Raw genomic sequence first — 14,912 nt, 5'->3', positions numbered from 1 at the left:
AAGTGCTAAAAAGGGAAAAATTGTTCATATTCAAGAAGAGTATCACATATTAATGGGGAGGAATGTACGATTTTTTCATGTACATTTGTATTTTTAAATAAAGTATTTTAAATAGTTGACTGTTGCCGGTTGTTGTATAAAGGTAATTAGAATAATATAATATAGAATATTTCGACTATACTTATATAATACAATTGAACGAATTTGTTGGAGAACACTTATTTTAAAACTGGTTGAAATATATTATATTTAGTCTTGCAAAATTTATCTGTTTTCTTTCATATTTTATTAGCAGGTAAACAAGAGTAATCTATTTATAAAGGGCCTTCACTGTGCATGTATGGCCTATCTTAAACGCAAACAATACTACATAGACAAAAAAATATTTACATAAGTGTTTGTCGTTTTAAATTTGGATTTTTTTAGTCAATTGCTAAGATACTATCCATTTCAAAAATTAAAAAAAAAAAAATATTTAAATCCGATCATAAAAATATATGATTGTTATTCCAAAACATTTTCAATATTTTTTTTACTTAAGTAATTGCTTTAAGTTTTTAAATTTTTCTGAAATAAAAATGAAGGTAAAATTTTGAAATGTATATAAAAAATTTATATTTGTAAATTAATGTATAATTGTATTTTACATATTGATCAATTTTATAATAAATAATCTTTCAATTATTTTATCAACTTGACGCTACAATTACTTCCCATACCTTGAGCGAGCTAACTTACCATATGAGCAAAAAAGTATTAATTTGAAATAAGAATATTTTATTAACATTTGAAATACAACTTGGGCATTCTTCCTGCTTTATAATAAGTATTATATTATACAAGTACATATATGTATTTCCAATTTATTTTGTTATTTTTTCACAAAGAATAGCCATTTCGATTTAAAAAAAACCCATATAAAAAATAAAGTCGTGCTTTCAAGTTTCTCTCTTAGCATTGAAACTTGTTAGATATCTATAAAGACATTATACTAACATTACAATAACAGTTTGTTGGAATCGAATTTGTTGAAGAATTTTTTTCACCATTTTTATTTTTCGCATTGTTCGACTAATAACTGTTATACTACTCCAAAAGTTATTTGGCATCATCCCAGAAATTATTGAAGCTGTAATATAGAAATTTCGTGAAAGCAAGTGTATTATTAGGGCTGTTAAAATGTGCGCGATTTAAATTTATTAGTGCGCGATAAAAATCGTTGAAATTTCTTGGCTCCTTGAAATAACTGCCGTAACTTTAATAGTAGTTTAGCCATGTTTAGTCATATCTAAGAAAATATTCACTATAAGAATATTTTCTCGCACATAGGATAACAAATTCGTACATTCGTATGTATACGGAAACTGATCATCAACTGCTCTGTTATTTTTATCGCGTGTAATCTTTACAAGTTTGCAAAAATTATTTCGCAATGACAATCGATTTAGAAAGAGAACAGTTCGATAATATAATAATATTCCACTATTAATAAAATATTCCCCTATATATTCTTTGGGTATATTGGCATTATATATATATAGATAATGTTAATATACACAAAGCATATTTAACCTTTTGAGGTTAAATTTTTTATTTTTTAATATCTCTGTTTCAATCTTTAAATAAAGTTATTTTTATAAAAAAATAATCGTAATTAGAAAATAGGGATTTTTATACCCTGCACTTCGTGAAGGGTATATTAACTTTGGTATGGAGTTTGTAACTGCTTGAAGGAGTTATCTGCGGTATGGACATATACATATATTCTTGCTCAGCGTAAAATTCTGCGTCGATTTAGACATGTCCGTCCGTCCGATCGCACGATAACTCAAAAACGAATAATGCAATCGACACCAAACTTTCACAAGTTTTTGCTTTTGTGCCAAGGACGAACCCTATTGTTATTGGACTAAGTCGGACAACGGGTTCGGGTAGCTGCCATACAACTCCAACAGCAAATTTTTTATATTCGGCAAAATAATAAAGCCAGATTCATGAAACTTGGCAGTCATGTGTCCAATTATGGCTCAAATATAATTCTGAAGTTTTGGTGGAATTGCTTGACAGGTTCAGGTACTTACCATACAACTCCAAAAGCTAATTTTAAATATTTGGAAAAATTATAAGGTCAGATTCATGAAACTTGGCAGTCGGATGTCCAATGTCGGTCAGATATGTCCGTGAAGTTTCTATAGAATGATTTCAGAGGTTCGAGTAATTGCTACACAATAACGAAAGGTGCAGGGTATAATTCAATCGGTTTACACCGACTGAAACGTTTTTACTTGTTTTATTGTTTCTTTGAAATGTTAATTTTTTTGTTAAATTTTAAAGTACCTGCTGTACTTCAGTATGTTGAAAATTTCCATGTCTCAAAAAATATAAAAAACACACCTAAATACTAAAATAACAAGATCATAATTCTTTTTTTTTACTTTTTAAATATAAAGAAGAAAAATTATTTTTCAAACGCAAAAACCACACCGTTTTTTTTCACTCAATTTCATGGCTTTTCTATTACCAGATAGACCAGGTTTCTTTAACTTTTGGAAACACTTAAAGTTCACTGATCAAAATTTTCAATTTCACAAATCAAAATTGCTTTACTATAAGCTCTATCATGATATTATCAAATAAAACTTTCCAGGACTCTAGAGATGTGCTAACATCTTTAGCTATAATTTCATTATCAGACTTAACTTTTCACGCTCTCCTGGGTTTGAATCTTCTCATTATCTTCATTTAGGAACCTATTCATAATTTTTTCGATTTCCGAATCAGTGAGGGTTTTGCTTATTTTTATTTTAAATGCTACTGATATTGATTATATAAAAAAAAAAAAAAATTTAAAATAATTAAAAAACGAAAAAGAGAAAATAGAAATAAAGAATAAAACTAAAACAAGAACAAAAAAAGTAATAGAATCTATCAATAAAAAAAAGTTACATTGATTGCACATGGCCATTTTTGGAATAAAAACAAATAAAAACACTTACAGGTTCTTATATTCTCAAATTTTTTGCTATTGAAATATTAAGATTTGAAAGTAAACTAACTAAATAATTTAGAAACGATTTCTTATGGTTGGTTTATATATTTTTTATCTCATTTTTAAAATATTGCTGGGCAAAAGTGGAACACACATGCACTCAAAAGGTTAAAAAAAATTTATGCTATTATATACATTATGTGCCTACTTAAAAGTATATAACGTATGTATGAACGTTATCTAAAGGTTTTTAAGTGAACGAAAAAATTGTTCGGAATTTGGAAAAATAAGTTTGTTTAAAATTCAAATTTTCGAATTTTGAAATGATTTCATTCCGAAATATGAAAAAATAATAAGGCGATATGAGAAAGCCTTGTTTTGAAATTTCAAAATCACCTGATCACCACACATATGAGACACCCTTTATAATACTTCTTTGTAGATTAATCTAATCTTATACTTCTTTATAGATTTCCCTAATTTTTTAATGTATACATTTTTTTGTTGCAATAATGAAAAGTTTTTGTTTGATACGTCTATTTTTCTGTTGATGATTTATTCTATTGGTGATTTTTCTATTGGTAATTTTTTGTACGTATACAAAAATATGGCATTGCTAAGATGATCGAGAAGTATCAATATGTTTAATAAACATTTTTCAAATTTAAGCAGACGCTTGTCTCAAAATCGTACCTTGAATTTTTCAAAGCTTTTACAATTATAGTTTACAAAACATCAGAAGGTATTTTAAGATTTTAAAACTTTTTAAAATGAAGTCTGTAAATACGCGACTGATTGTCATCTACATATGTATGTAGACAATGACAGATCAAAGAAAGGTTTGCATTTTGCCAAAAATTTATCAAATATATTTCTTTGACTTCACATAATAATAATTGTTTTAAAAAACTTCAAGTATAACCTGGAATTTATCAATGATTATCAAAATATAATAATATTGTAATTGGTTGAACATCACTATATACATAGGTTTTGTTTCTTAAATGTGCACTTATTATACAGGGTTTGTTAATATTATACAGGGTGTCCGCGACTCAATGGTATTCACAAAGCAGAAAAAAAGAAAAATGTTGCTAGGTGCTTTTTGTTCGGCTGCATGCATTCTATCACCCTGCTTGGGGAATACCATTGAGTCTCGGACACCCTGAATATGTACTATTAATATCCTCATATATATGCATATCTACATTATTATATATTTTATACATATGTACATTATTTTTGATAGATTACTAAATTTCATTTTGACTTTCATTTCGTATCTGACTTTGGTCGACTCATAAATATTTTACAAATATGGATGAGGCGACTAAAACTAGTATCTAATTTAGTAAAATTATAGCTAATTTAAGTAAAATTAGTGTTTCTCGTTTTATAAAATTTTGTAATTAAAATATTATTATTTCCGCTGTCTTTTAACTTATTATTATATATTAAAAAAAGCTTTGGAAGACCTTTTAATTTATTTAAAACAAATTTAAATTTACTTTTAAGGTTTTTTTTAATTTTAAAGAATTAATTTTTTTCTGTTTTAAGGGCATTTGTTATTAAAATCAATAAACCAATCTTTGTATTGAGGCAAGTTATATTAATCAGATTATTATGTGGAGAAATCTATAATTTTATGTTAATATTGACCACGACTCCGTTCGAAGTGTCAGATTTGGAGTCAATTGTTTGTATATTTCTATCTGCGCCAATGTATAGTTTTCAAAGTTACTACCGAAACTTATTTGCCGAAAGAATGAAGATACTTCATATACTTTCAAAGAGAATTATTTAAATTATATAGGTGGATGAAACCAATTAATAACGGTGAAGAAATACATATGTTTTGCACTTTTTTCACATTATTTATGATTGGACGTAATCTATCAAGAATCACACAATTTTTTGATTATTCACCGATATTTGTTAAACTAAATTTTTTCTGTGTTATAAAAACCATGTTTCCAAATTCTGACTGCACAATACGTACAAACGTACATAAAAATTGAAGGTGCAAAATCGCCTTTGCCAAACTATAATTTTGAAAATAATTAACTTCCGTTAGCAAATCTTGACAATACTGACGTTAAAATTATTTGCAAAATACTTTTAAATCAAAAATAGGAGAAAGTACTTTATATTTCTACTCCCATAATTTTTATTTATATAGTGTACTAGCACTTTGCCTAGTGTTGGAAAAATATTTTCAGCAATCAACTTAAATAAATCTAAAATAAGATATAAGTATGTAGATTGGAAAACAAGACATGAAGCGGTATTCTGTTTACGAAGGATTATAAATGAAGAAAGGTTCTTAATTATATCTAAATTAAATAACAACATTTAGATATAAAAAAATTAAATGCTATACAAGAATATTGTCTTGTATGTACATACATACAAAACTATATATTTGCATTATAATTACATAGCATTGAAAAAAATATTTGAGTGACACATAATGTAAAATAATAAATTTGCAATGTAAACATTAACATAAAAAAAGGTTTTTTTAGTTGTGAAAGTTCTAAGATGTTTTTAAAGTTTCAAAAATGAAACCACAAAATTAAATATTAAAAAATTTTCAGTTCACCAAAATATAAGTTTAAATATTTTATTAAAGCAATAACAAAATTTAAAAGACACTTATTCTAATAAATCCGACAATATTTGTTTAAGTGCGAAATATTTTCCGCAGCGGTCAAATCAATAAGAGTTGTGGCGCGTATATTTTAAAAATCTTAATATGTACTGTAAAACTAATATAACTGATAATCTTAATATAACTGTAAAAATAGTACCACACTATCAAACGCGCTTTTTTGACGCGTGCATTTATTTATTGTCGGTCAAAGGACATATTTATTTACTAAATTAGAACTGAATTATGAAAAACGCAGGAAATAATTGCTTAACTATAAACCACTTGCGCTTAAAACATCTTTCTAATTGTCTTGAACTTCAAGAGTGTAGAAGTTTTATGTGTGAAATTTTTCGGAAATGTGCGAATAAACAAGAACTTCATATTACAAGTTTTTCAGGACGTTATTTTTTAAGTATTTATAATAAATACTTAGTAATCCTAACTTTAGTTAAATTCGAAAAATAAAATAAAACGAGAAAAAAAATAGAGTTGACCTTGTCAACTCTGTGATACCCGTACCAATTTGTTATCCTATGTGCGAATAACTAATGTGCCATAACTAACTATGGCACATTAGTTATTCGCTATATTAATTTATGCAAAATTTCAGTACTATGTGTTATTCAAAATACTGGTTGTGCCAAACTACAATTGATGTTGTATGGCAGCTACCAGAAAGAGCCAAGAAATTTTAGCGAATTTTATCAAGCACATCGGCCCTACTAATATACTCACTTGTGTGAAATCTCAATGTCACAGCTTTTATAGTTTCTGAGATATAGTCAAATAACTTTTGAAGTTGTATGGCAGGTACCAGAAGGAGCGAAGTAATTTCAACGATTTTTATGAGACACATTGGCCCTACTAATATATTCGTTTGTGTGAAATTTCAATACCATAGCTTTAATAGTTTCTGAAATATAGTCAAATAACTTTTGAAGTTGTATGGCAGGTACCAGAAGGAGCCAAGTAATTTCAACGACTTTTATGTGGCATATTGGCCCTACTAATATATTCGTTTGTGTGAAATTTCAATACCATAACTTTTATAATTTCTGAGATATAGCCAAATAAATTTTGAAGTTGTATGGCAGCTACCCGAACCGGTACCCCGATCATGTCCAATTTAAATAGGGTTCTGGCACTTACTACAATAAATCATTTGTAAAAATTTGGTGAACTTAGCCTTATTAGTTTTTGAGTTATCGTTCGGACGGACGGACGGACGGACGGACAGACAAAGCTAAATCAACTCAGAATTTGACGCTGATCAAAAACATACACTTGAGTCTATATCTAACACCGTTATTTCTTAGCGTTACAAACGGTAAGGCAAATTTAGTATACCCTTCGAACATACGTTCGTACGGGTATAAAAATTAGAACGACTTTCACCTTACACGAGCACACAAAAATTTCTGATTCTGAAAAAGTTCAAAATCCAATGTCGAAATAGGAAATAATGAAATAATAAACTGCTTAGATTCAAATAGTGTCAACGATGTCAACAATAGTATCAAATTCTATATATACGTACATACATATATAGCTAGAAAGGGACAAAATATTTTTCACAGCGATATTCAAGATATTGACAGTCTATAACGTGGTAGCAGGACAAGATATTTCTCGCAAATATCATCAAGAACTCTATACATAACGTAGATTTTTATGAAAATTCCTAGCGCTTACTGAGAAGCCCAGATGTTAACCGCGAGTTAATAGAGATTTTATGTCAACAAACATCAGTGTTAGTACGTAAATTCAAAGAGCATCAGTTTTTAAAATGAAACTGAACTAAAAAGATTTACATGGAAAAATATGTAACGTTTAAAAAAATTAATGGTTTTGTAATTGAAATTTTTTTATGAATTTAACTATGTATATATGTACGCATGTCTAAAATAGATTATAAAACATCATTATCGTTTTGATATAATCATTTTTATCAAATGATTAAATTCGAGTTTATTTAAGTAATGATCAATTCGAAAGATACATACATATATAATTTTGAGAGTACGGTAACCCTTTTTCGGTTTCTGTCAAGCAGTCGTATAAAAAAGTTTTTTAACGTTAATAATTAGCAAAATAATATATAAAATGTGTTAATGGCATAATTTAAAATAATATAGTATGGAAATTTGACTAAAAATATTAAAAAGTGTATTGATCCATTATTTTCAACTCTCCAGAATATAAAAATAAATAAAATACCTACTTCTTTTTCTTTGAAAACTTTTAATTAAATACTATTTTGCATATGTATATTCAAAGTTCTTAAAATAACATTTGTGTAGGATTTTTTTTTATGATAACGAACGCACATTAACAAAAAAACCTTTTCCACTGAAAGTTAAAAGGAATAACAATCCTAAAATATGAAAATAAAATACTTATATACATATGTAATTATTACTAAAAATACTTACACACAAAGGTAAAACAAAAATATTTTATATATTAACATACATATACATACAATAACTTCCTATGTGTCTGCTTTTTGTTTGTGATATCCAAAATGCATTACAACAACTAGATCATAATGTATCAATGATCGAAAATGCGACATAAAAAAATTTTAAATGTAATCTGATCCAGATTCATAAATTTACTTTGAATATATATATACATTTAGAGAAAAGCACTTTGATTTCAGAACTAATTTATACAAAAAGTACAAAAGTACATTTCTACAAAAAATAATTCAAAAAGATTGATTTATAAAATAAGCTTTTACCAAAATGTTGAAATATTTACGTAAAATGTTGAAATATGTACAATATGCATATGTAGGTTCATAGCATATTCACATATATGTATGCCTATGTAGACAGCATATTTTAACTTACAAAATTTGTGATCTAAACATAAATTTCCCGAACTGATTGGTTTCGATCAAAAAAGCAAAAAAAATTTTTTGTACCATTTTGATAGTCAATTTATTTTTAAACCAAATTTAAAAAAAAAATTCACTTTTACTACATTTTGGATGTCTGGGTGTATTTTCAGCTGGTACAGAAAATACATATTTAGAGTTGTGTTAGTTCTTGGAAAAGAGAAAAAAAAGTATAATAAAACTACATACGCAAACAAAAATATTCATAAAAATAATTTGGCTTTTCGCTTTATGTGTATGACACTATCCCCTCCCTAAAAATAAATTCTATAATTAAACGAACTATCTTGTTTATTCCAAATTTTCAAAAAAGCGTTCAAAAATTTAAATTTTTACCTACCGACAAAAAAAAATAGAAATATGTACATACATAATATTATATACAAGAATGCATGGAAGAGTGTACATATTATGTACATACATACATACATATATATCTCTATTATATAGACTTATAAACAGTTTCCTATAAATTTCAATTCTAAAAATAATAACAAATTTTTAAAAAATGAAGCATACTTTTTAAACATTTACCAAAATTATGTGTCTTTGACAAAAACATTTACATATTTATGAAAATAATTCACAAAATTTAATAATTTCTTGTAAACTCAATAACCTTTTTTTTGAAAAATTGATTTACATTTTAGCTCTATGTTTGAAAATTATTAAAAAAAACCAACACTCTGTCTTCGCTGTAAATTGAATTAAAAACAAAACATAAAGAATATCCTACATTCACATATAGTACATATATGTACAATATATATGTATATAATTATATGTGTGCGCATTTTATAGCTGTTAACATAATATGGGCGCCAATGTAAATGGACTCAGGAATTTACGGTGTTCCTTAGACTCTAATGCAATTTTTGTTGTTCCATTATTGTCCTAATTACACCAATTAATTAATGACGAAAAACTTCAACAAAGAAATCATAAAAAAAAAGTTCTTAAACGTAATAGTATGATTCAATAATTTCCCAATACTCAAAAATATAAAAAATATTAAGTACTTAATGTAGAGTGTCATTAATATAGAATGAGTCAGAGACTCATTGGAATTTTTCATTCAAAGTGATTTTTTTAGTGATTTGATCCCCAGTTTTAGCTCTTCATATTTTATGCTTTATATTATTGCACAATATTTGGTATCAAGATAAACTAACAGATTAGTTATACTTATGCATATGTATGTATATGTATATACTTATGTAACGACTAAAGTACGGTTAAATTAAAAAATTATTAAAAAAACTTTTTAAAAAGTTTTCCATTAAATCTTTGAAAACAATTTCTAATTTAAAAATCTTTGAAAAAAGTGAATTAAATTAATGTTATTGCAATTAATTTTCCTTATATTATTAAACTTATACAGGGTGTTCACTTCGGGGTGGCACTTTCCAATTAGGGCCATAGAACATTTGTTTTTTATAGATTTGATGTGATGTTTCCACTTGGTAGATGTTTTTGTCCTGATATTTTTAATTATATAAGGGTTAGAAAATTTGCGAATTATGGATAAAAAGCAGTCAAAAGTTTTTGTGAAAATATTTTTTGCAGTACTACAATTTCATTGGATTTAAAATGATATTTTTTGTTTGTACAGATCCACATCATCACCTTTTTATACCCGTACGAAAATATGTTCGAAGGGTATATTAAATTTTCCTTACCGTTTGTTATGCTAAAAAATAATGCATTGAGATATAGAAGTGTATGTTTCTGATCAGCGTCGAGTTCTGGGTTGATTTGGCTTTGTCTGTCCATCCGTCCGTCCCAACGATAAGTCAAAAATTAATTGAACTAAGTTCACCAAATATTTCATAATATCTTAGAAACTATAAAAGCTATTGTGTTGAAATTTGGCACAAGTAAGTATATTATTAAGTCCAATGTGTTTGATAAAAGTCATTGAAATTGCTCGGCTTCTTCTGGTAGCTGCCATACAACTTCAAAAGTTACTTGCCTATATCTCAGATATTATAAAATTGGTGATATTGAAATTTCACACGAGTAAATATATAAGTAGATCCGATGTGTTTGATAAAAGTCGTTGAAATTGCTTGGCTCCTTCTGGTAGCTGCCATACAATTTCAAAAATTTCATGGCTATATCTCAGAAACTATAAAAGCTGTGATATTGAAATTTCACACAAGCGAATATATTAGCAGGGCAAATGTGATTGATAAAAGTCGTTGAAATTGCTTGGCTCTTTGCAATAGCAGCCATACAACTTCAAGTAGCTTGGCTATATCTTAGAAAATATTGAAAAGATAGTACTGAAATTTTGCATTAACTAATACGATAACTTAAAGTTATAGTCATCTGTCCCATAGTCGTCTATGACATATTTAGTATAACAAATACGTACGGGCATCACAGAGTTGACACGGTCAACTCTATTTTTTCTCGTTTTTTTTAACTTTAGCGAAAAGTTGAACAAAAGTAATTTTGTTTTTTTTTTTGAACAACCTATTGTTGCTATAACATTGTGGCAAAGAATTTTGTATATTGAAAAGATTTCACATGTCTCAAAAAAATATTTTGAAAAATTCCTTTCACGCACGAGTGTATATTTTAACTTGGACGTATAGAATTTGTAAATACTTGTAAGAATTGTTAGTTTTGAAAGTGACCTCATTCCATTTCAAATAAAAAAAATATTGTTCCGTTTGGGTTCAAAGCAAAAAAAATTCCATTGACTGATTATTTGCTTTAAAGCATATTTATTGTCTTATTTCGCTATATACGTTTCAACTGCAAATCAATTTCAAAGCATTACAATGCTTTGAAATTGCGACCTAAGTCACTTTTAAAGTAAACCATCCAATTTTTGATAATGCGAATTTCCTTAGCAACATTTTACATGAAAATATATTCGATGAAATTTCACTTCTTTATGTAAGTTTCATTTGATAACATTAACCTCATGCCCATATGAATAAACGTAAGGCACATTTGGCTAAGTACTCCAAAAATTTTGTGTTCGAAAAAACAGTAAGTTGGCGATTGAATGGCTTCCTGACAAGCGCTATGTTTTAGTGAGAGTGAGTAGCAGAAGTTTGCGCACTGCCCTTTGCTTGAATCATTTGGAATTTTCTTTTACGATTTATTTTGCATTTTCGCTTTGTTTTAATTTTCGGACCCTAATTATAACTTTTAGACAACAGAACATTATCATATAATATTTTTATTGATTTCAGTAAAAGTATTATAGGATGTTTCTTCCCTTTTTTTATGATATCGTATGCAATTGTTAAATTTTAACCAATCGAATATTATGCAACAGTAACATTATATGATATACATAACTATATAAAAACAATCATGAATGCACCAAATTATAGTCATATTTTATTTTATGTTAAACTTTTAATTTTTTAATATTAGTAGAATTACACCTGCAGTTTATTCATAAATAGTAATTTAATTTCCTTATCATATCATTTATTGTAATAATTGTAAATCGATAATTAATATATTAAGTAGATATTATAATAATGTATTAAAAAAAATATATTTAAATATTAGCATAATAAATATTGAATTTTTACTCTCCGATGTTTTGCATTTTTTTTGTCATTTAGAAAAATAGTAAAATGAAACATGTAAATAAGTAGAAACATAATTTTTATTGATTTCGAAAGTGCTATGAGTTTAAACTTTTGTAGTTTTTTTCTTACAAACGCTTTAAAAAGAAATTATTTTTAAAGAAAAAGGCTTATTATAAAACATTTTTCATTTTTTTTTTTTCATATTAAGGGTGGATCCATGCCAAATACATCTAGCAGTGTACCATTTTTGTTATCTTCAAGTATGCAATCAATCAGGTCTAGACGACCATCAACATGTTTATCCTCAGGTCCTCTTGGATCTGGATCTGGGCTTTTACAACAATTAGGTTCTGGTATGGTTCGTCAATTATCGTCAATGTCCAGTGCGGTTCCAATGCAATTTCAACCTAGTAATAGTAATTTTACGAATGGAAATCGATCAAGTAACGTTCGTAAATGTCCATCACTAAATATAACATTTACAAATTGATTTAACTAACAAAAGAAAAAAAATTAAGAATAAATTCTTATCCTCGCACTATTTGCTGTATTTAATGAAACACTTAACATAATATTTACATATTATATTGTTATTTATAATTAATTGTATATGTTTTAAAAATAAATATAAAAAACATTGTACTTACTAAGTTATTATTCGTTTGAAAATTCTATATTTTTTCTTGAAATATTCTATTAAATTGTAAGCTATCACGTATTTTACAATAGATCTGTAAATTAAAGAAATTAGTGTTATTTTTTTTCAGCAAATAAAATATTTCAACAAATTTTTTTAGATTTTTAAATACCCAATGGTTCAATGGCTTTAATTAATGGTAGTAAAATTACTAACATTCTCTTTCATTAGTACTTCTATTTTCAAACGGAGCGGTTCAAAATATTTAAATTAACCCTTGTGGCCTTCAAATACGATAACCCTGGTGGCCTACTATATACACATCTAAAATTTCGAAACTATGTAAATTAAATATCGTAAATTTGCGTATGCGAAAGTAGCAAAAGTGGCACTACAGAATGCTACTTTCCAAAGCTTTTACAAATCTTATTGCGAAAGTCTAAGTTTTTGAAAAAATAAAACTAAACAATGTAAGTGTAACATTCATTTTGGTTTATTAAATTAAAAAAAAACCGCCACTTCAAATTTACTGCACTTAACTAAGGTCTAAACAAAATCTCTCGGTTTACAATAATAGTAAACTTCATGCAGTATGCAAACTTGTTTCGCTTCTCTTTTCTAGACATTGCTCCTTTCCACTTTGATTTTTGAAGGACTCAACTTTTTATCTATATCCTTACAAACTTCGGGTATAATAAGTGAAATGGCTTGTCGAGCAAGAGCAATATTTAAATCTTAACGTACCTACTAAAAATCTTTCACTATTTATTTAACAAGTTTCCATATTTTTTTAACAAGTTAACAACAAGCGACTGTTAAGCATACATACATACATATAAATATTTATGACTATTTTAAAATAGCTGAAATGTTTACTTTGAAAAAACTGTCAGAAATGTCAAAAACAAAAAATTTTAGAAAATGCTTGCAGTTTAAATTTTTTCCGATGCAATTTTGTTACACAATATCAAATCACTTGCGAATCGAAAATTTTCGAGTTTTGCATTTTTACATAGTGGAACAACTGAAATCAAAAAGTAAATATACACTTGCAATAAAGTAAAGTGACACTTCAATATTATGTTGCGATGTTTAAGTGTTGCGATGTTCAAGTGTTGCGATGACTCAGTATTAAACTTTACGACAACTTCTATACATATTAAATTTTGTTTATTTGGCTTAAATTGCTGAATAATACAATCTTATTTTTAATTAACGATATTTTTTAAAAGTGTTATTCAACTAAAAGCTATTTAAATTTAAAAATAAGATAAGTTTAAACATGAAAATTAAAAAAAAATAATTAAAGCAACATGAAATTTCGCGAGGAGAATGTTTATTAAACATTGTGGCAATATTGAGTTACTATTCCGAAATTAAATTATCTTACTTCCATCGAACTGATTTCGTAATTTTTTTGATTATTTTGCCAGTAAAGTACTGCAATATCTTTGCAGTATTTACTTTTTGATTTCACGCAGTGTGATATTTTCTTTCTAAAATAATATTTCATATTGTTGAGTTCATCGTTGAGCTTTCCATCTAAGAATATTATAAGACGAAATAGCGCCTCTAAATGAGGCACTATTTTTCCTTTTTGAGAAAGTACAGTAAACACGTTAATACTCCGGGGCGCGTTAATTTTTCGTTTCAAACAAATAAAAAATTATATACTCAATAAACTTAAGAAAGGAATTTTTTCTTTTGGAAAAAATTATACTCAATAAAATTAGTATAGTAATTTTAAAGTCGCATGAAATAGAATACGATTCTTTTGTAATTGTATATGCCCGTCGAATTGTATAAATTAACTACTTTAGTTTTTGTTGGGACATATGCATGCATAATTTTGCACTAAATGATTTTAAAAATGTAGATTTTTCTAGTACTTTATTTGACAAAAACAGAAATGCTTTTTTAGCAATTCTTACGATTCTCAGTAATTTTATGCAATTTCTTCGGAAATTATGAAAAATTAACGAATACGTTTTTTTTGGAAATAACTAATACAGCTACGTCCTTAAAAAACAATGAGAACCTTGGAATATAAATATTTTCAACATTTTTTAAAAGGTGATACAGTGGAGCCTCTACAACTCGAAAATCTCCTTACCTTAAAACCATATGAGTTCCCTTAACATTGGTATAACTTTGTTTATAAAAATTATTCT

General features: G+C 26.9%; 1 protein-coding gene across 1 annotated transcript in view; it reads left to right on the top strand.

Annotated features, from left to right (window-relative positions):
- Positions 1-12,744, top strand: part of LOC129613885 (SCY1-like protein 2) — a 125,508-nt gene extending 112,764 nt beyond the window's left edge. The window contains exon 11 of the mRNA XM_055528193.1: positions 12,313-12,744. Coding sequence (XP_055384168.1) covers positions 12,313-12,594 — 282 coding nt within the window. The 3' untranslated portion in view covers positions 12,595-12,744. The remainder of the gene's footprint in view (positions 1-12,312) is intronic.
- The last annotated feature ends 2,168 nt before the right edge of the window (positions 12,745-14,912 follow it).

The sequence above is a fragment of the Condylostylus longicornis genome, unplaced genomic scaffold, assembly GCF_029603195.1.
Source record: "Condylostylus longicornis isolate FDR11 unplaced genomic scaffold, ASM2960319v2 ptg000094l, whole genome shotgun sequence".
NCBI lineage: Eukaryota > Metazoa > Arthropoda > Insecta > Diptera > Dolichopodidae > Condylostylus > Condylostylus longicornis.
Note: the sequence above shows the minus strand (reverse complement) of the source record. Positions and strands in the feature narration are given on the sequence as shown.